Source organism: Gobius niger (genome assembly GCF_951799975.1).
Source record: "Gobius niger genome assembly, chromosome: 18".
In the NCBI taxonomy this organism is placed as follows: domain Eukaryota; kingdom Metazoa; phylum Chordata; class Actinopteri; order Gobiiformes; family Gobiidae; genus Gobius; species Gobius niger.
The window spans coordinates 26344460-26366699 of NC_136869.1; the positions used below are offsets into that span (position 1 = coordinate 26344460).

At 42.9% G+C, this 22240-nt stretch overlaps 1 protein-coding gene across 1 annotated transcript in view; it reads right to left on the reverse strand.

Moving 5' to 3' along the window:
- reck (reversion-inducing-cysteine-rich protein with kazal motifs) overlaps positions 1–22240 on the reverse strand; it is a 44630-nt gene that overhangs the window by 17829 nt on the left and 4561 nt on the right. Inside the window, exons 2-10 of the mRNA XM_079575915.1 lie at positions 14235–14293; positions 12687–12761; positions 8970–9006; positions 8145–8230; positions 8029–8076; positions 7914–7947; positions 6318–6515; positions 4495–4759; positions 3772–3945 (exon numbers count right to left, since the gene is read on the reverse strand). Coding sequence (XP_079432041.1) covers positions 3772–3945; positions 4495–4759; positions 6318–6515; positions 7914–7947; positions 8029–8076; positions 8145–8230; positions 8970–9006; positions 12687–12761; positions 14235–14293 — 976 coding nt within the window. The remainder of the gene's footprint in view (positions 1–3771; positions 3946–4494; positions 4760–6317; positions 6516–7913; positions 7948–8028; positions 8077–8144; positions 8231–8969; positions 9007–12686; positions 12762–14234; positions 14294–22240) is intronic.

Here is a 22240-nt window from a genome sequence, read left to right on the forward strand (position 1 = left end):
TGATTATTTTAGGTGTTTCCAATCATAGTTTCTGTCTCAGCTTTGATTAGTTGATGTTAGCATTAGCATAGTTAAAACTGACTAAAGCAGTTTAAACAAAAAATGCTCATGTCCATTGAGATTAAGATGGTAAAACGGTGAGGCATCAGTTCAGTATCGGATATTTAGAAATCGATAACCGATATTGCACTTTTTTTTCCAGAATCGGCGCATCCCTACTTTGAAGCAAACAAAAGTGAAGGCTGCTCAGATGGTCCGTTTCAGTCTCAGTCGTTCTCTTTGCCTGGAAATAGCAGACAGTAAACATGACACAGTGTTCCGTGGCAGCAGAAGCCTGTGGTGCTCCTGCGGTCAGTGATGATAGCTCTGGGCTGCAGTTCTGGGTGTGTCCTGTTCACTTTTCTCGGTTATGGAGGCCATGTTTATCCAGCGCGCGGCCCATGTGCGCGTCTCATCCCGGACTGACTCAGTGCTCAGTCATTTGAGGGACATAACTTCTTCTGACTGTCTCAACACAACAACATCATTATGGACCTTCCCCATGCAGTCTGTTGGATTAAACCGCTAAAACGCACTGCTCTTTTTTGTTTTTTGTTTTTATGCAGCCGGTAAATATGTGTCAAAACCACGAAATGATCAAGTGAAAAAAAATGCACCTATTTCCCCACACAATCATACATCAAATACACACTCCTCGACTTTATAATAATTAACAGCATCCGCCAATTTATTCTTTTTCAGTCAAAATAAATGTCGTTTTTATACATGAACCTGGCCTTTGCTTCCAGGGCCGCACATTCAGATGATCATTTGAATGGACAAAGTTGAACAGCATGTCGTGTCATATTCTTTCTGACACCGTGAAGCCAAGCAGAGCGACGATGTTTGAGAGGAAGAAGATGCAATCTGGTGATCTAAGATGCTAAACTCTCCTGCCCACAGAGAGGACAGTGCGGGCCCCCAGCCCCCTGTAGGGGAGCGTTAGTGTCCCCTGCCGCTCCCGTCCTCACAACACGGCTTTGAACTCACCAGGGCCCTGCTAAACCATATCAAACCCACGCTGGTACGCTGTTATTATTAGTATGTTTATTTATGACTGTGTTAGTCCTGGAATGTTCCCGTCCCCAGCCCTGTCGTCTGAAGAGACTCCAGATTTGACTTTCTCCTGTGGCGAGAACATAATAGTGTGATTAAAGTGGCACAATGAAGCTGAAATGTTTCCATTCAGTGGACGCAGTAATTATGAAAGCAGTCATGGTGATGGTTAGAGGTCGACCAATATGGGTTTTTTCTAAGGCCGATGCCGATTTTTTAAGATTTTTGTTGGCTGATGCCGATATGCCCAGCTGATGTTTTTGACCGATATTTTTGGATGATTTTTCCAACTGTCTGATCTACAATCCTGTAAAAACATAAATACTTGGCCACTCCAACGGTGGCATTTTATTTTATTACTTTAGGTGATTCAATCATAGTTTCAGTCCCAGCTTTGATTAGTTACCATTAGCATTAGCACTAGCATCCTGCCGTTAGCATTAGCATACTGTTGCAAGCCCCAGCATTTTGCATGTCGATCAAAAATACATTTGTGTTTCAAAATGACACGCAGCATGTCTATATTCACTGAAGTTTATTGAAACCACTAACTTTAGTCAAACTTGTAGCTAACCAATTTTCATTGTGATGTTTCTCTGTTCCCTTGAGGTCTAGGAAGTTTGAAAGCCCTGACTTTGCCCTGATGGCGCTCTTATGATCTGGAAAGCATAATGACATGCTAATATCATGAAGTCCGCTCTTCCTAAACAATACCCCGGGGCAACCTTCTCGTAGTGGCCGTTTAAATCTGCAGTTTGCCACTACACTGCGTTCCAAATGACATTTTTCTCTGATTTTCGAAACTGTCAAAACAAAAATGAGAGTCAGCATCATTTTTTCCCCATAAATAATTATAGTAAATAAAACTAAAATAAAACTCAAAATCTACTGTTCCAAATTATTATGCAACTCATCGTTTCAATACATTTTAAAGCTTGTAATTAACTGAAAATGGTCGTTTGTTGAATTTGTAGCATTAGGATATTTAGTGAAATCAAAAGCTATTTCAAAAACACATCATCACATCATCTACATCAAAAACATCTCAATAGGTCAAGTTATATTTTACCATAGGAGCCCTTGTGTGATAGCAGCTTCAAAAAGTTTAAATCCATTAAACTTGTGAGTTTTCGGACAGTTTCTGCTTGGATTTCTTTGCAGGATGTTTGAATAGCCTCCCAGAGCTGCTGTTTGTTTTTTTGTTGAAGCTCCAAAGGTTCTCAATAGGGTTGAGGTCAGGGGAGGAGGGGGTCCACATCATGAGTTTCTCTCCTTTTATGCCCATAGCAGCCAGTGATGCAGAGGTATTCTTTACAGCAGGACATGGTGCGTTGTCCTGCATGAAGACGATCTTGTTCGGGAAAGCACGGCTCTTCTTTTTGTACCATAGAAGAAAGTGGTCAGTCAGAAACTCCACATATTTTTCAGAGGTCATTTTCACACCTTCAAGGATCCTAAAGGGACCGACCAGCTCTCTCTCCATGATTCTGGCCCAAAACATGACTCCACCCCCTCCTTACTGACGCCACAGCCTTGTTGGGACATTGTGGCCATTCACCAACCATCCACTACTCCATCCTTCTGACCATCCAGGGTTACACGGCACTGAGTGAACAAGACTGAGTCCTCATGTATTTCTGAGCCACTGCAGCCGTTTCTGTTCATCAGCATTCAATGAACAGTTTAGGGGAGGCCGGATAGACGGTTTATGCACAACTGCAGCCTCTGGAGGGTCCTACACCTTGATGTTCGGGAGACTCCAGAGGCACCAGCAGCTCCGCTGCTTTGTAGCCGCTGTTCTATTCATCTGATGTATTTATCTGGCAGAAACCTTCCTCATTCCTCAGAATCATCCACAAATCTCTTATCTGTATGATGATTACGCTTAATCTTTCATGAAATATCGAAGGTTTTCACACCTAGACCAAGGCATTCAACTATTTCATGCTTTTCATCAACAGAGAGATCCTTTTTCTTTCCCATATTGCTTGAAAATGATGGTCTGCTTAATTAAGTGGAACATCCTTTTTCAGTAGTTTTTCCCTTAACTGGGCTTAACCAGAAAACTAATCATCCCAGGTCTCTGAGATTAATGTCAGTGATTCAAAGAGCCCTGAGACACAATGCCATCCATGAGTTTCATTGAAAAACTTTTTTCTTTTTTTTTTTTTTGACACTGAAATACAATCTGCATAATAATTTGGAACGTGGTGTATAGCTGTCAGGGCATGGCTCAAGTTTGACTCATGTGTCCAGGACGGAAGTGAATAAAATGGATGTCCAAACCTAGAGGTCGAGCTTCAGGTGTTTAATTATGCTGAAGATTCAAGTTTCCACTATTAGTTTACACAAATCCACAGGTTCATCACACGGTTTGTTTGGACACTTTCCACATGTTCACACACAATGAAGCCAACAGCCCAGCCCACACAAGGCTCCAACCAACACACCCAACCCAGTGCACTTTAGGCTGCAGTGCCATAAACCAGAAGAAACTACCTACACAGCCGACTCCTGCCACGGGAAGTGATAACAGGAATGCACAGAAAAGCTTGATTAGAGCTAAACATGAAGACATTTAATTTGTTGCAAGTGGTCTTGGCTTTTTACAACGCTCACGCAGAGGTTTGCTCACTAACAATGGAGAAGTGAACTGAGCCTGTTCGCGGGGCTCACCTGTTGTTGAAGTTGGTGCAGTAGCCCAGGTCCTTGCAGCCCAGTTGGCAGGGCTCCCTCACGTCGGACAGACAGTTGATGAGCTGGACCTCCACGGGGTTGTACTCACACAGCTGGTCAAAGTCCTGCCACGTCTGACTGCCCCAGTTAGTGCTCATCTCCTCGCACATCTCCCTGTGGGAACACAACGGCGCAGTCATCCATTACACGCGTGAACATGAGGCCATTAGCGACGTTTTTTTTTAAGAACGTCACACAGCTGAGACTGATCGAACGGGAGAAACAGCACGAGCACAACCTTTTGGCAGGAAAAAAAGAAAAAAGTTATTTAGCATAGCAGCTGCAGCTTGTTTTCTTTCATTGAAGTCCAGAGTTTTGTTTCGATACATGTATTTCAAAAGGTTCATCTAATCCTGCTGTAAACTTGGGCTGAGTTAAATCAAAAACAGCCTGGGTTCTTAGAATAAAAGAAAGAAATCTGTATCAAAATGTGCCATTCTTTTGAACTGGCTTCCTCGATCATAAACTCCATCACTAATATGCCACGTTCATAAGATTTTAGGCAAAAAGATCTCAATTTTTCATCTTTGGACAGGCTGTTTCTTCACTTCGTTGACAGATCGTTGGAACTTTAGTATTTGGCACAATCATTAATATACTTTTCAACACTTGAAGCATCTGGACCCACCGAGGGCTGGACTGTTTGAGCCCGTGTGGACGTACCTGCAGAGGGACGTGTTGGCCTTGGAGCAGCAGTGCAGTTTGGCCTGGTCCATCTTGGCGGGGTGGGGCGTCTCCTCCTCGGGCGGGGAGGGTGGGTGAGCGCTGCCCAGGAAGCACTGCCACAGCGGGTCCTGGGGCAGTGGCTGCGAGCCGCACTCCTCGATCAGGCCCTCCATGATCTCGTGCTCCGTGTTCATGGTGCGCAGGATCTTACGACAGGCCGTCTGACAGTGGCTCTGCTCGGCCCGGTCGCAGCAGTACAGGCCTGAGGGGGTCATCACTTTTACTCCTCCACAGTTATACTTTATTCTCTACTACACTTTAAAGATTTGTTTCTGCCGTGTTGTTGTATTGGTGACTAACATGGGCACAATCTTTATGTTATTAGAGCCACAATGCTAATAAATGTATTCATTTACACAGTATTTTCTAAGGCAAGTCAGTACTTTAACTTAAAGCCACACTGCATGATATTTTTGGATTACACTGTTGTTAGCAATACAAAACATGCTCCTACAGATCAGCTGCAGAAGGAAAGTTGTTGATTTTTGCAGTGGTTGATCAATGTAGGATTTGAATGAGTACCTAACTCGTACTATCCGTGGGTCAGGCTGTACAGTTGTACTATCTCTGTCGTAGCCTTGACTGTGGTGCTCAAACTCTCAGCCACTGAATGTTTGCTTGTGTATCAGTCTGACGCTCTGAGAGGGGATTTATCCCTTTTCTGTGGAAGCAGAGACAGGCTTGACTGGTAGGACAGGTCCCGCACTGATGGTAAATAAACTTCTCCTGTATAAGACATCCAGACTGCTGCCTATTCTTCATCTATCCTCTCGAGCACCATTGTTAATTCTCTAACACTAACGTATTCATGTATTTGTTTTTTAAATATATTTGGCTGCCTTTAGTCAACATGTCCAGGGGAAGAGCTGGAGAAGTTACAGTCAGGTCTGAGGAGGGTGAGCCACTTCGAGCTTTTTTATGTGTTTTTCATAACTGTAATTAAATAAATGGTTGTATTTGATTGGTTTGGGTGAATTGGGTGAAATTAGGGATGCACCGATCCGATACTCGTATCGGATTCGATACTGGAAACAAAGACCTGTTTTGGCTCTCAGCATATCAGAAACTCAACTTTCACCAACTAAATCTCAGTGAATATGGGCACTCTGAATGTCATTTTAAGGGAAAAACGCGGAGAATCAATCATTGAATTTTGTGCCAAAAACTGTCTGTGTGGTGCCCACTGCGCCTGGAATTTGAATCACCCATGGGTGAAAACTGACGTCAGCAGCTCTGCCGCTGCGAGGCATGAAAGCAGCCCAGTCTGGTACACTCCTCTGCAGCGAGGTAGAGTTGGAATGGTGAGCCGCCGTCTTAATATTGATTTACAGGTTTGCGATTTATTAGCCTTGCATTTAGTTAGACTCTTTAGCATAGCTTGTTGTAGTATCTATACATATTTTGTGTTCATTTGTTAAAGTGTGTAGTTTATTCATTTGTCGTTAGTGCAAGATTGCATTAGTTACATTTAATAATCTGCACTTTTACTCAAGTAATGAAATGACTAATAATAATAATGAACTCAGCACAGATTATTTTTAGATCTAGCCTAGACTCTTGCCTGGATAAAAAATAACTCTTGCCTTGCATAATACAGGCCATGTGACGCTATACTCACACTGGACGTGTTCTGCACTCAAAGTGAGTTCACCTCGACTGGTGAGTGTGCCGTTAGCTAAAAGTGAAACCTGCAGGGGGCGCTCTGCCTTCTTCATACATAGACTTATTCCAGAGTACATCATGTAAGAGAGGTTGCTCACTGTCCAGGGGGCTGCGGATGGGGTAGGACTTGGTGAAGTTGTTGACACAGTTGAGGAGCTCGCGGCTGTGGCTCTGGCAGTACTCCCTCACCGCGTTGATCTGGGACACCGTGGGCGTGGAGTCCGTCCTGAAGATGGCCTGGCAGTACTCGCGGCAGGTGGTGTGGCGGCCCGCATAGCTGCAGCACGTCGAGCCGACTGCAGGACACCACAGCAGAACAACAACGATACAACCACTGGCTACGAGACGCTCAAAACACCATGACACTTTTAGGGTCAAACTTGGCAGGTTTGATTAAAAAAAACAAAAAAAACGTTTAAAATCTTTGTTTTTAGTCATACTGTTTATTCAAATAATTTGAACAGGATAGAAAGCGAAACATCTGTCCACATCTGTCTATGTCTAGTTGCTTTGTTTTACACCTATAGATTCAAGTGCCTGGATGACCATTGTAGAGGTCGACCGATATATCGCCGGTTGATATATCGGGCCTATATTTGGGGATTTTACAATCTGGAGCCAATAATAGACATCTCCGGGACCAAAAGTGATAGATTTCCAATTTCTTGCAGTGGTATGAGCGAAACACGTTGCGAGTGCTGAAAATCACCTCAGACACACACACCCGCTCACCACCTGTTCACACTCATGTCCTCCGGGAGGCGCTACAGGTCTTTGAAAGCCAACTCACACAGATTTAAGAGCAGTTTTTTCCCTAATGCCATAGGACACTAAACCAATGCCTATAGTAACTGTACCTATATCTGCTGTCTGTCATGTTGCATTTATCTGTATGTATGTGACTGACACAGGAGAGATGTGAGCATGATGTGCTGCACCGAAAACAAATTCCACCAGCTCTGTTGTGTGGCCATTAATAAATGATTCCTCTGATGAGTCTGAAGTCAGGGAGTTAAAACAAGTTCTCCCACAACCTCCTAGACCTCAGGGAGCAGAGAAAAACTGTGATGAAATTTGGTTAGCTACAAGTTTGAGTTAGTATCACTAAACCAAAGTAGATATGGACATGCTGTGTGTCATTTTGAAGCACAGAGGCCGGAGAATTCAATCGCTGAGTCAGTTTTAATCTCCGTATATTTGATCGATGCGCATGAATGAACACATATGGAGTTATGTTTAAACGAAAAAAAAAGGTAAATAGATTCTTGAAAATAGCTGCATTTTGTTTTGACGACTGTTTCGCACTTTTGACATTTTCTCAGTGAGCTTCACGATGTAGAAATGGTTTTGACTTCACAGACGTTAAACCATTTCAGGAACAAGGATGAAGCTCATGGAGAAAATGTTAAGAATAAAGGGTCAAATATAAAACATATCTTGAGTTTTTTCACCCTTGTTCCCACCCTGTCCCATGTGTTCAGTCATAGTTAAATGTCTTCATTGTGAATCACACAATGAAACAGTGTTGAAAATAAAGAGAGAAGTCGATACATAAAAAGTGTTTCCAAACTTTTGCCCGGTCAAAAGTTCAGTCTCACAATCTTCAATGAATCTCTTCAATGTTCATGACTTCACTTTTGCCAAGTTAAAACATACCTCACCGCAAGTCAAATACTGCAGTACACAATACGTACTTTCATTTTTGGTGATGCAGCTGTACAAAGGTTTCTGAAAAGAGAGGGAAAACGTTAAGGAAATGATCAAACAAATATGTTCATCCGTCTCCATCCTAGAGGTGGACACACATACCTCCGTGACCTTCTTGCACACTTTCATGATGTCGTTCTTGGATGAAGCCTGTGGAGCAGCACAGAGCGGTGATCAATACGGACAGACACACAGACTGACCCACAGACCTGACTGACCTGTTTGCACTCGCGGCGACACTCGGCGGAGATGGCCAGCTCACAGCAGCCCAGCCCCACCCAGCCCTCGGACTTCCTGGACACACCTAGTACGGGACAGACAGAGGGTCACGTCACGTCTGCACCCGGCACAACGTTCCTTTGAGCACCTGCAGTGCGTTTGGAAAGTATGCGGCGTCAGTAAAAAGACGCGGGGGATCAAAGCTGTGCTAAAAGCTTATCGCTGCCCGGCGCGGGGGCCGCGGTCGCACATCAAAGGCCGTGAGCAGCATGTTTATGTTGATGTGACAGGGGGATTGTAGGTTTTATCTTTGGACTGAGACACAGTACATGTTTGGAGATAGCAGCTCCACGGAGGAGCATTCAAAGCCTCCCTACAGAGTTCGTGACCATACTGAGAATCCAAGCCTGGCTTAAAGTTATCAAGTCATCTGTTATAAATTTCACTAAGGACACCTTTTTGAAAAAAACATAAAATAAAAAAAAGATGTGAAGGGCCTCATATTGACAGTGACATGTTTTTGGCTGAATTTAAGCTGGAACGTTCAAGTTTTATGCCAAATTCAGTTGGAAATAATACATACTTGGCTTGTCATACTTTGTGATTGACTATTAAAGGAACAGACCACTTTTCCGTACTGAGATATGTTCTTACCTGAGCTTACCCGAGGTGCTTGGATTGCTGAGATGTTTTCTTTAATTATCATCATTATTATTATTATTAAGCTCTAGGCATAAACTCTCTGATCAAGAACTGGCCCCTTGTTCCACATTGTTCATGTCCAAAGATGAAACTGACCAAAGAGAACAGTAGATCGTGTTTACCTGGGAGAGTTGAGTTGACACAGGTCCACAGTTCAGTCTGGGCAAAAGACAGAAAAATCAAACTTGAGACAAAGCACAACCAACAACACTGAGTTAGACGGGAATCTGGCCCTGAGCAACGACACCCTCCCTATTAGCCTTGGTCAAGCTGTTCCGAGCGTTTTTTAATCAGCCAAAAGGATGTTGTTGTGTGGGATGTCGCACTATAAAAATAAACACTGTTCCATATCTGCGGTAAGAATGTCTGTTTCATGGCATTTATATAAGCAGGAACTGAATATGTTTGAACATTTGGATCAGAAGCCACTTTTAAACTTTAGGTGACATCACCTAAAGGAGGACAATGGGTTGATAACAGCTGGATTGGTCATAATTTGCGATGTTTGAGGCTAAATGCTAATAGCTATCAGAAAAATACATTGACCACCAAACCGGATGTATGAAACGAACCTGAAACGAACCTCCAATTGTAGGCTGAAGTCATTTCTACAAATGCCAGTGTTGATCACCATGTACGGCCTAAATGTGTGTTCTGCTATGACATTTTAAAGGAAATGACATTTCTAGAGTACTTTAAACAGGTATTTGATCTTTGATTTGTGTAATAATATTCCTCAAAATCATCTTAAGGGCCAGAGGTTCTATGATGGAGGGCCGGTTCTGGCGTTGTCTACCTTGATCTACTATTTGTCCTTCTTATGTTTAGTTGTATAATGCGCTAAGTGTAAAAACTACTAAGCCTCAGTCTTTTGGTATAGCAGTGAATGGAGCACTGCTTTACTTTCTAATCTGGTCTGATGTTGCTCTGTCTAACTCAGACCTGGGCAAATTACGGCCCGCGGGCCACATCCGGCCCGTGAGATGATTGAATCCGGCCCAATTTGCAGAGTTATTACCAGAATGCTCACTCCAGCCACTAGGGGGCTGCTTAAATAAAAAATAAAAGGCAAGCATTCCACACGTGTCCAGCAGAGGGCACTGACATAATGAGAGATCAGGATTCAAACAACACATTCCCCAACATATCCCAAAATGCAAAAGTTCATTTGCTCAGTCTGCATTCTCTTACATAGGCACTAAGAAATGGAATGAGCTCCCTCCAGAAATTGTGAGTTACCTGATTTCAGAACGAAAGTAAAGGACTGGAACCAGAGCTGCAGCATTAGCTCCGAATGATGTTATTAAATGTAGTAAAATGTAGAATATGATTATGGACTTTTATGATCAGGACACAAAATGTAAGGGTATGAATATTGTTGTGTTTTTTACATGTGAGGATGATGATGGTGATGGTGATGATGATGATGATGATGATGATGATGATGATGATGATGATGATGATGATGATGATGATGATGATGATGATGATGATGATGATGAGGATGATTATGATGATGGTCATGATGATGATGATGAAATGTAATAAGAGACTGAGTGATCTGTTATGGATGTGATGCTGATGAATGACCCCTGACTGCACTGTATATATATGACACTTTCCCCTAAGAACTACAGATGGAAACTAGCCTGAGAAGTTACAGTCTGGTCTTTGCTCTCGAGCGTAATGTAATTCTACACTGTCCTAAACGAACAAACAAACATTGGCTACAGTCCTGTCAAGCTCATTATTTTTCATTTATTGAAAAAAGTTTCCTCAATAGCATTTTCCCAATCAAAACATATTTTTACTTGGGAGCTTTTGTTAATGGACAATACACTCCCCATGTATGTTTTGGCCCCCAGGAAAATTTACTTGGAGACCCCCCCACCGCTATCGCATCACTTCCCAGAAACTGTTTGAAGGAAGCACAGAAGTGCTTTCAGTGCGATGGTAGAAGTTACCGAGTATAAGAAGTTGAATAAGCTAAATAATATGCACGTCCTTGGCTTGATATGGCTAAATATTTTCATAATAATATAATACTATTCAAAATACATGTACAATAGGATAAAGTTGCAGAATAAGTTTGAGGTATTGTTGGTGCGGCCCTCAGTTCAGGCTTCTCATGTGGCCCCTTATGAAAATTAATTGCCCACCCCAGGTCTAACTGAACACAGCCCAAGTCAATATAAACAGGACCTTTTTCACTGAGAAAGTAAAAGCAAAGAGACCATTTTGCACTGCCTATATAATTGCAATCTTTGTGAAATGCAACCATTCAAATTTCCATTTGGATTTGAGTTGCGATTATTTGTGCCGCTCTTTCATCTCTCTTTGCGTATAGTGAGGGGGCACCAGACCCCGGGCATGACTTCCTGTTGTGCTGTTGATATAAGCCCTGTCATTAGTGCCAGAGGAAGTGGTTTGGTGGTTTCCAGAACAAAGTGGCACCTGGTCTCACCACCGCCCCGCCACCACCACCACCACCACCACCACCACCACCACCCGGCCGGCACTGGGGCCAATTACACTCATACGCCTTCAATAACGCCGCAGCTGCACAAGCGCAGGGTCTGGAGGAAGCATCATGTGCTGGGTCTGTAGGTCCATGAGGAGTCACCATGCTTTCACACACGGGTGACAGAAAACCGCACATGGATTAATGAAACAATGATCTGCTGGTTTCAGCGTTAGGAAAACAAACTGACCCAGGAGCAGTGAGGGACCAGGCCACAGGTGGTGCGCGGGCTTTTACACGGGGTCATGGGCAGGTCTGGTGTTTCTTTAAAGGAGCAGGCCACCGTTTATCCATACTGAGATATGCTCTTACCTTAAACGAGTTATTGCGTACCTGTCTGGTCTGTGTACGCTCAGTCAAGCAAAAAGACCAAAGATGTTGTTAGCATTTAGCATTTGGTTTAGGTGAAGTTTATGAACCAGCAGATTATGGTCTTTTTGTGCGACTGAGGGCGCGCACAAAGACCAGACAGGTACGCATCAACTCGTCTAAGCTCAGGTAAGAACACTTCTCAGTATAGACAAACAGTGGCCTGTTCCTTTAACTTGGAGACCTTATATTTGGAGACTATATTCAATCCAAACGTATGTGTGCAGTTAGCATGTCGGCTAGTCCGGGCAACATTTCAGTGTCCGTTAGCCTGCTCAATGCATTTTCCTATAGCCATTAGCATTAGCCATCAAACATGGTAAATTATGAACGATCCAGGTGTTTTCAGCAGTTGTTAACAATCGACACATCAAAGTCTTGCTTGAAATCTTGCTTGAATGTTCAGACCTTTTGATATTTTGATTTAGATATAAATTAGCGTATAAAGGCTTCTGCTGTTTGTGGGTCGGATACACCTCGCAAGGCCACTAAACATCATCTCATCATATATTAATGATAAAGAAAGCAGAGAAATTATAATTATAATGCCATGAAAAGGACAAAACATACCTCGCCATACTTCAGTATTGCGCCTGCCTTCCCTATTCATTTGTATGAGGATCGAACGCTCAGTTTTGAAAGGGTCTGCGATTCGACTGCTAACACAATGTACACATTTGCAGGATCAGGCTCAGATAGCTACAGGCATTTCTGTCATTTCTATGGCTGTGCACAGAATGTTGTGTAGAAACACGAAGCTAATTTCCCAGGGTCACGACTGTTTCCTGTCCTTGAGAGCAGTGTCTTGTTGAAATAAATACATGTTTAAACAGTCAATGGATTGAAACATGCAGCTGTGTAATTACTTAAAGAAGAGAATTCTTTAATAACGTTTATAACTGTAAGTGTTTTAGACACATGTTTATGAAAGAGCTGTGCGCTCACTCACCATAGACTCGGAGCAGTAGCTGGGCAGCCTCTGCAGCAGGTGCTTCAGGCGGGACTCACTCTTTATGGTGGCCAGCTGCAAACACAACACAGGTTAGTGTTGCACCTCTGGGGTTCAGAGGGCATACGCGTGCGACTGAAGGAACCAGTGATAAAGAATAGAGAGAGCATCACATGTGTTTAGCTGTGTTTACTTCGCACAAGAGGATTGTTCTTTTTCAAAATCCATGTGGCCATTAGCTTAGTAAATATATACTACTAGTCACAAATATTTTTACATATTCACCAAAGCAACAAAAACACAATAGAAAGTGTACTTGTTTGAACCCTTTTGAACTAATTATATTTACCATGAAATGAATCACTATTTATCTCTATTTATGTGTAAATCTTTTTAACTTGTACAGTTATTCATATTTTTAACAATAACTCTATGAAATATTCTTTTAAGCATTAGCAGTAGCCCTGAACCTCAAAATGGCCGCTCTGTAGCTAACACAGTTGTCATTAGCATTACTGGTACTTGGTAATAATCTTAATATGCACATTTGGTGACAGATAAAACCCTTTCATACCTGTCTTTAAATCACTCAAGTGGTGCTTTTTTTTTTTACAAAAAACTAGTGTGTGGATGAGCTTTGTCCAGCGTTGTCATTTCCCTTACACTTGACCGTTAGCTTAGCAGGTTAGCTTAGTTGAAACACGATCACGTACATAAACCTTGTAGAAACCTTCTTTCTCTTTGACTCACACTTGACGACATCATCATAACCTCTTAACCGTCAGCTTTACCCAAATCTAAAAGCTTCTTAACTGCAGAAAGAAAACCATAGTGACTTTTTTGTCCTGTTTTTGTCTCTTTTTTTAAATTGAATTTTTGTCACATTTTTGTTGATGTGTTATAGCTGCTTTTCTGGACCATTTTTGTCACTTTTTTTAATTGCATTTTTGCCACTTTTTTGAAAAATGTTTCTGTCTTTACTTAACTCATGGTAACTTTTTTCAGGCCTCTGAGAGAAGACATATGTCCATCACAAAATATCAAATAATAACTTTAAATCAGTTGTGCAAATGAAAATGTTTGCAGTGAGTAGGTTTATTTGGGAATCACAGCCCAAAACAGCGTAAAACCAGCCGTCGTCATGGCGATCCCAAACCCCACCTGTGGTAATGTCCTGAAATAAAGTATTATTAGTCACCAGCAAAGCCTTCATTTAGAGGGTGGAACCAGTTTAACCAGGCTGTGGGGGAGATTATAACCTGCTCCTGTCTCAAACTCCATATGTGCTGCTTTCCGGACGCTTCTACCGTCAAACCAAACAAAAAACTTCATCTGTGCTTCCTTTTTTAAGTACACAGCATGTTATGGAATGTGTTTTAGATCACAATTTATTCATTTTTAGCGGAGTAAAAAAGACTACAGCAAGCTACGTCATAGGACATTTTTCTTAAACCTGTTAGAATTGAATGTTTTTTAATGATTGAACACATTTGAATGCTTTTGAAACTCTGTGATGGAGGAGGGGATGCTGGAGAGAGGAAGATGTACCTGGTCACAGGCCTCTTTACAGGGGGAGTACTCCGGGGCATGTTGGCAGCACGACGGGTCTGAAACAACAAAAGACGATAAGTTACTTAACTGTTAGAGTTACCAGGGTTCCTGCACACTTCCACAGTGTGAAATGTAAGACTTTTTAAGACCTCTATAAGATCTGGAATTACATGGAAATAAGTATTAGGGAGGAAGAGAGGAATTCTCTTTTACATATTGCATATTGTCTTCATTTTAAATTTCATATACAGATTATTGTTGTCAGAAAGGTACCACTGTCAAAGCGAGTCTGTGCCGCAGGTATTTCGTTGTATTAGAATAAGCCACAGCCATGGGACACACCTGGATACATGTATGGAAATATGTGCCGATGAGTGGGCAGGTTACAGTAGTGCCCTGACTGAACTCATGTGGGTCAACACCACAAAGGCATGTGGCGTAATGTGGCCCCACAGGAGAGGGCCCCGCCAGGCTGCTAATGAGCTCTGGCCCCATTCCACACACGGCCCCTGAGCTGGCCCCGCCCCTTCACACACAGATTACACTGGCTTGGTTCAGCCATACTGGGATCAGATGTGTTGAAAGGGAAGGATGATGTATGAAAGATCAAACAGTGAAGATATTGTCGGAGGCCTCACACAGAACTGACAAACTGAAAAGTGTGCGGAGCGGAGGGTCTGGTTTGGTTCAGGCCTGAGGAGGCTGTGCTTCCACAGCTGTGGACCAGAGCTCTGTTTCTACGGATACCAGATACATCAGAGGTCAGAGGTCAGAGGCTCTGAGACAGGGTCAGGCCAAGTAACTGGACACATGTACCTCACAGGAGCGGGCTAAGGTTCACTCATCATCACACGTCACTGGATAAACAGGGAATAACACCGTAGAGGAACATACGTCTGGTTTCTGTGTTGTCCTCGTCCCGCATTCCACTGGAGCACATCAGCTCCGGGGCCACAGGGGCCACGGGGGCCACAGAGGGCTAATGGCTGCCAGTCAGAGGTGATTTCCTGTGCATTGATTAATAATGGGCATTAAAGATGGCTCCAGCGGCAGTAGCATCGTCAGGACAAGGCCTGCTCTGAGAGCCCTCTGAGGGGCCAGACCCCGCACAACAAGGGCCCATTCTAACACCCATCTGTGGCCTTAGGGGCCCGCTAGTACAGCACAGTCCTGGTCAGAAAAACATATGTCTGTGCATCACGTGCACCTATGAGCCTGATGACCGTCAGTACAGAGGACTCACATTTACAAACATGGCTCATTTCCGTCTAAGACATAGACTGTAAAAAAAATGGACGTCTTATGCTCACTCCTCCCCGTTTACCAGATTGACCACGGCCGTGGGGCAATTCATGGCGGATTTACAGGCTCCCCCTCCCCAGCTCTGACGAAGCATGTTCCTAAAAAGGACATACGGGCGGGATTTTCACCGTAGACTCGGCCCTTGTGTGACGTGTAGCTCGCGCTGCTCCAATGCTAACAGTCCGAGCCTCATTAAGTACGAGATTTCAAAAATTCATATTACGAAAACCAGCCTGGTTTCATATATTGTTATTAACCCAGCGTTATCTCAGGAGGAATATCTAGCCTAGTCTTAAAGTAGTTTTTAACGTGTCTAAAGTCCAATGCTTTTCAATGGGGGCCTAGCGGCGATATGGAGGTACTGCAGCAACGGCGGAGCAATGGCGGCCCCCACGTTTGTGGTCAAAAAGCAGGGCAGCCAGCGGCCATTGGTCTAAGAACATCTTTGTCTGTGAAGGAGACAATTGGCCATGTCTGAAAATGCTTAGCTGTATTCAGTAATTCAGTGTAACTTACTTAATTATTCTAGTTGTCTAAAAACAAAGCATGAATTAGATCCGGTAGTCTTTTCTCTCAGCCAGTTATGTAACAAATATCCTGTATCCATATTCGCCCTGTCCTTTAAGCGCCCACAAACATGTTCTGAAATGCATGCGGTCTTGTGTCTTGTATATATTGTACTGGTTTAGTAGTTGATAGTGTGTCGTCTTGGATCATCCATCATCCAGAGCTGAGCAGTCGCTTCTTATCCAAACACAATAATGGGCAGCGTTATGAGTGTAATGGTTGTTATCAAGTGCCAGCTGCAGAGCGTTACAATTGGATTACAGAAGAATGAGGTAACCACAAGATCAGACAATCTAACCAGAGCCGGCTCATATCACATTATGTGCACGTTAATATCAGACGTGCTGCAGAGAGGAGGGTGAAAGTGAGCCATGAGAGATGCAATTTGAGTGGTAATTAGCAAAAGCACAAAGGCTGCAATTATGTAGTTAGACTTCTAAACAAGAATTCTGAACGGCATGATTCTGGTTTGAGTTTAGTATCGCAGTTATTCACACTATAATACACAATTTATGCTATTATAGAGGTGTCACTGGAGAAGTCATAGGAACAGGCGAACTGAAAAATATCACTGCTGAAGCTCATTTCAGGGATAACACAGACTAAGGCCATCTTCCGACTGGTGCAAGGACAGTTTTGCTCCAAACAAGGCAGTTATCTTGCCTGGGCGCAGCTGATGCTACAGCTGGACCAGATGTTTACATGAACCTTATACATTTTCATTTTTTCTCACTTTCTGACATGAAACCAGAAAAATGAGAGATAGAATTTTCTTTTTTTTATGTTTTTGTTACTTTTGCAGAGTCAGAAGTTTACATACATACATACAAGCTTACATTACATACACACAGATTACTATCCCTTTAAACAGTTTGGGAAAGACCAGATGACGATCTCATGACCTTAGAGTCTGGTTCATCCTTGGGTGTAATTTCAAGACACTTGAGGTTCAGGTTCATTGGTTCAAACAATGATGGAAATGTCCAATCATCATACAGATCAGAAAGAAGGCGGGTTCTGTGTCCCAGAGATGAACGTGCTGTGTCTGAAATGTGAAGATCAACCCAAGAACAAAAGACCTGGTGAAGATGCTGAACCTGGTAAGAGTTTGTCATTATCCAGAGTGAAACCAGTCCTGTACGACATGAGAGGCTGAGAGGGAGTAAATGCACTGTTCACTGCAGTCTTTTGTTATGTGTATTTGTGGACTGTAATGTGGTGTCTTGTTGTGTAGCGGGACCCTGTCCGAGCTAAATTTCTCCCAAGGGAGACAAATAAAGTAAAGTAATGTACAGTTAGAAGTGGCCATCACAGCCCTGATCTCAGTCCAGTTTAAATGTCTGGGCAGAGCTGAAAGGAATGAGCGCACAAGGTGGCCACAAATGTGTCTCAGTGACACCAGGTCTGTTTGGAGGAATGGATCAAAACTCCTGCAACTATTGTGAGAAGCTTGTGGAAGGAAATCCAAAAGGTTTGACCCAAGTTATACAGTTTAAAGGCAATGCTACCAAATATTAATGAAAAGTATGTAAACGCTTGCTTTTGTCAAAAGTAACAAAAATATTTCTAAAAAACTCTTTTTTTTCACTCAAGTCTTTCTCTGGAATTCGCGTTTCATGTCAGACAGTGAGAAAGAAATGCAAACGTGTCTTTTTATGAAGTGTATGTAAACATCTGGTTCCCACTGTGTGTGTCTGTGTCACTTGCGAGAAGGCGTTGCTTATAAAAAAAAGAGCCGTGGACTGACTGAGGCGTGGTTGAGCGCTGCTCTCCTTTAGCCTCACTTCTTCTACTCGTCTGTATCGCGCTGCCTCACGTTCTTACTTTAGCATTTTAGGCTTTTATGAGCTCTATCAGGTCAAACTAAAACATTCTTTATCCCAGCGTGAGTGAAACACTGTCCGTGTCCGGAGAGAAAGATGTGCAGCTGGTCCCGCTGTGACGCGAGTCTATGTCGAAAACAAACAAAAGGATGTGTTCACCCCCACTCCCCCACCACCGCGGACACAGTCTGGTTGACCATGGGTGTTTGTCCAGCACACGCAATGCGCCCCATAAGGTTAGGCCATAGTCTGCGTTTAGAAACACAAGATCAAGCCCTAAAAGCTCTAATTAGGGATGTACATTCTGCTGGATTTCATTCATTAACTGGCAACGTCATCTATCGATTAACTGTTGACTCATTGACTGCCAGCCATTTTCAAATCAGAGCGCTCCCACTGCAAGAGGTTTTTCAGGATTTTGACTGTTGTTTCAAGACCCACAGAAAATGTAGGTCTAGGTCCATGACAACACAAAACCCACCAAAAGAAAGATTAGACTCTCCTCTTCTCACCCAAAATGCGGTTTTCTGATCAAAAAACTGAGAAAACAAAAGAGCAATGCTGCCACCTAGTGACTCAATAAAATAACTTGTAGTTCTTTTATTGAGTCACTATGTGGCAGCATTAGGCGGCACAACAAAGATTATAACACCAGACATGCTCAAGGCTTTGCTGCAGCTGTTCCCATTGAAAAACCTAATTGACGTCTATAGATGTCATTGGCAGTCAATGGGTCGGCTTAGTGTCGTTGTACAGGACAGATTACACCAACAAGATTGTAAACACTGTAATAATCATTAAACATTGTTAAAAAGTTGAATTATTAACCAAAATACAGATAATGCATTTGTAAACTTTAAAGGAATAGGCCACCGTTTTTACATACTGAGATATGTTTTTACCTGAGCTTTGAAGAGTTCTTTAGGACTTGTCTCATCTTCCCCCGTGCCTTCAGTCACGTAAACACAGCGCAGAAGCTACCAAGCTCTTCCACGTTTTCCCTATTTAAATATGGTTACGTGAAGTGTTCCACTACAAAGTATAAGTACACAAAATTAAACAATGTGGATTTTCTAAGCGGATAAAAGGGGGGACTATAATGTAAGGCGTAATAATACCAGTAGTAATTTGGCATTTGCACAGTTAAGTGAAGATTACTACACGGATTTCAAACTACTCCTGGTATTATTACGCCTTACAATATAGTTCCCCCTTTTATCCGCTTAGAAAATCCACATTGTTTAATTTTGTGTACTTATACTTTGTAGTGGAACACTTCACGTAACCATATTTAAATAGGGAAAACGTGGAAGAGCTTGGTAGCTTCTATCTTGACCTCGTTTGGAGCTATAGAGGAGAGAGGGAGAGGCTAAATGCTAACGCCGTCTGTGCTGTGTTTACGTGACTGAAGGCACGGGGGAAGATCAGACAGGTCCTAAAGAACTCGTCAAAGCTCAGGTAAGAACATATCTCAGTATGTAAAAACAGTGGCCTATTCCTTTAACAGATTGCACATTTCATGCTTATTTGCACTTCGATTATACAGTATGCAACAAAACGATTAACTGTCAACATACTTTTGAATCCATTAAGCCCATGATGATTGATGACGATTAACTGATCAACACCCCGAGCTCTATTATCTATTATCTACTCTCTGCATCTACTCCTTTTCTGTTTGATACTGCAAAACTGAATCTTCCCATCTGCACCTTCTATTAGTCAACAAATGGACACATAAAATCAATACTGCGATGTAAAAAAGTCCACTTTTTAAATTGATGTTGGACACACTGATGTAGCAGAAGAATAAACGCCCTCAGTAAACAGGATTACTCAAACTTTAGTCATGTCTTGGGGCCACAGTGTCCGCCTATGGTCAGACATGGCCGCGCTCTCTATGCATTGTCTTCTGTCCTGGATCCTAAAAAAAGGGACAAATAAAGTGACCGCGGAGTGGACAGCTCGATCTTTCTTTTTTTGTGTAGTTCGTCACTATACAGAGCCGGCGGCATCGGGCACAGCTTTGGCGTTGCCGATGTCCGGGGATTGCCAGGAAACCCCGCTCTCGCCGCCGCACTTTAATCTAGCGCTGACCAAACTGTAATTAGGTTTGCGGACAGGGGCTGAGGACACGCTCCTCCCTCCCCCCTCCGAACGCTTTGAGGAATCTAACTGGTTCCAGATGCATTCTCTCACGGCCGGCCCTCGCAGCTCGATGGCAACATAAAGGGGGGAAAAAAACAACGAGAAACACAACCTGGAGGAGGGAAAAATGTATGGAATCTGATGTAGCGGACGGGCACATCGCTCACCCACACATGTGCTGTGGTCAGGGTTGGACATGAGATGGTCGTCATAATTCAGGTTATGCTACATTGTCATTTGCAGAGGACAAAACACAGCAAAGCAAGGCCAAAAGCTTCCAAATCTGTATGTTTACCAAATAGTACAGACATGTGATGTGACGTCCAGGCCTTTTTTTAATAATCATCGATTTTCAATGGCAATAAAAGTCTATTCCAAAAATACACACAGGAGATGTTCCAGAATGGGTTGTGTCACGCCGAGAGCTGTCGAGAGCTCATAAGTTCTGCCGATACTTTGAGGCAGATGTGATTAATGTTAAGCCAAATAGAATGTTATGAAACTTCTAAAATTTAAATGAATGCCAGTGCTCGGTCTTGGTACTTTAATGATTTTTGGTTCTCCATAAAAGACCATTTCTTTTCAATGTGTTTCATTATTACTCCCTGTAGTGCTGTCCGTAGGTGTTACTCTGATGGAGCTGGTCGAAGAACCTTTAGGCATCACTTTAAATAACACATTATCCTGGAAGAAACCTGTGGACAGCATTGTTACCAAAATGGGAATTGGCCTCTCCATTAAAACACGGTGCACAGGACTAATGCACATGCTATGGTTTAACATGGAAAGCATCTAAAGAAATAACCCCAGCTCTGGTTCTGTCATATATTGACTATTGCTCAGTCATGTGTCCAATGCTGCAGCTGGGGAGTTACCGACGTTACAGACCGGACAAAACCCAAGCAGCTCGACTGGTGTTACGCTGTGATTCTGGGACCAGCACCTTGTCAGGCTGAATCCACTGGAGCGGCTGTCAGTATAAGATAGACGATCGTATTATTGTGTTCATTATCATCTTTCTTTCAAATATAATGGCATCAAAGCGGCCTTATTCAGCAATGATAAACACGGCTATCCTACGAGACACACCACAGCAACGTGCAGAGCAGAGCATGCATGACAGTGGGGCGACGGTGGCCCAGGTGGGAGAGCGGGCCATCTCGTGATCAGAAGGTCGTGGGTTCGAATCCCAGCTCCCGCAAATACACACTGTTGTTGTGTCCTTGGGCAAGAAACTTCATCCTACTTTCCTCCAGTGTCTGTGTACATTGGTGTATGAATGAGAGAGTGAATGGCTGACTGGTTCTTACTGTAAAGCGCTTTGGCCTTATAAAGATAGAAAAGTTGAGTTCATTTACCATGCAACCAGAAAATCTGCCTCTGGTAGAAAACACAAAAGCACAAAAACATTTCTATTCAGTAAAACTGACCTGAATATATATTCAGTTCAGTTATATATATATTAACTATGCCTTGAGATTTGATGCATAATTGTCGTATGCCAAGAATGTACTGATGATATACAGTATTGTGATACGATATCACATGATATACAGTGTTTTTTTGTAACTTAAAGGAATAGGCCACCGTTTTTACATACCAAGATATGTTCTTACCTAACCTCTGGTCTTTGTCCGTGCGCTCTGTCACGCAAACGGAGCACATACGCAGCCTCTCCCACATGTCATATAGCTCCAAAAAAGCTCACGATAGAAGCTACCAAGCTCTTCCACGTGTTCCCTATTTAAATAAAGTTACGTGAAGTGTTTTCATGCGAAGTATATTTACACAGAAATGTAGCATGTCGATTTTATAAGCAGATAAAAAGGGGGACTATATTGTGAGGCGTAATGATACAGGAGCACAACGTCCGCGCAGTAACTCCTAAAGACTTCCCCCGCTCACTTCCGTCAATAGAAGCTGCGTGACTTGTACAGAGCCTTTTACAACAAGCAGAAAATATATTTTGGGAAAGTGCTTGCACATTCCTACCTCATGGTCGAGGTCCTGAGTCCTGTGTCGTCGTCCGGGGTGAGTTGTAAATCTGTGAAACATTACTACACTATATACTTTCTGCTTGTTATCACAGCCCGGCACGATGCACGTAAAAGGCATCGTTCACAAGTTATCCACGCTTCTTCAACTGTTCTCTGCAGCTCTACA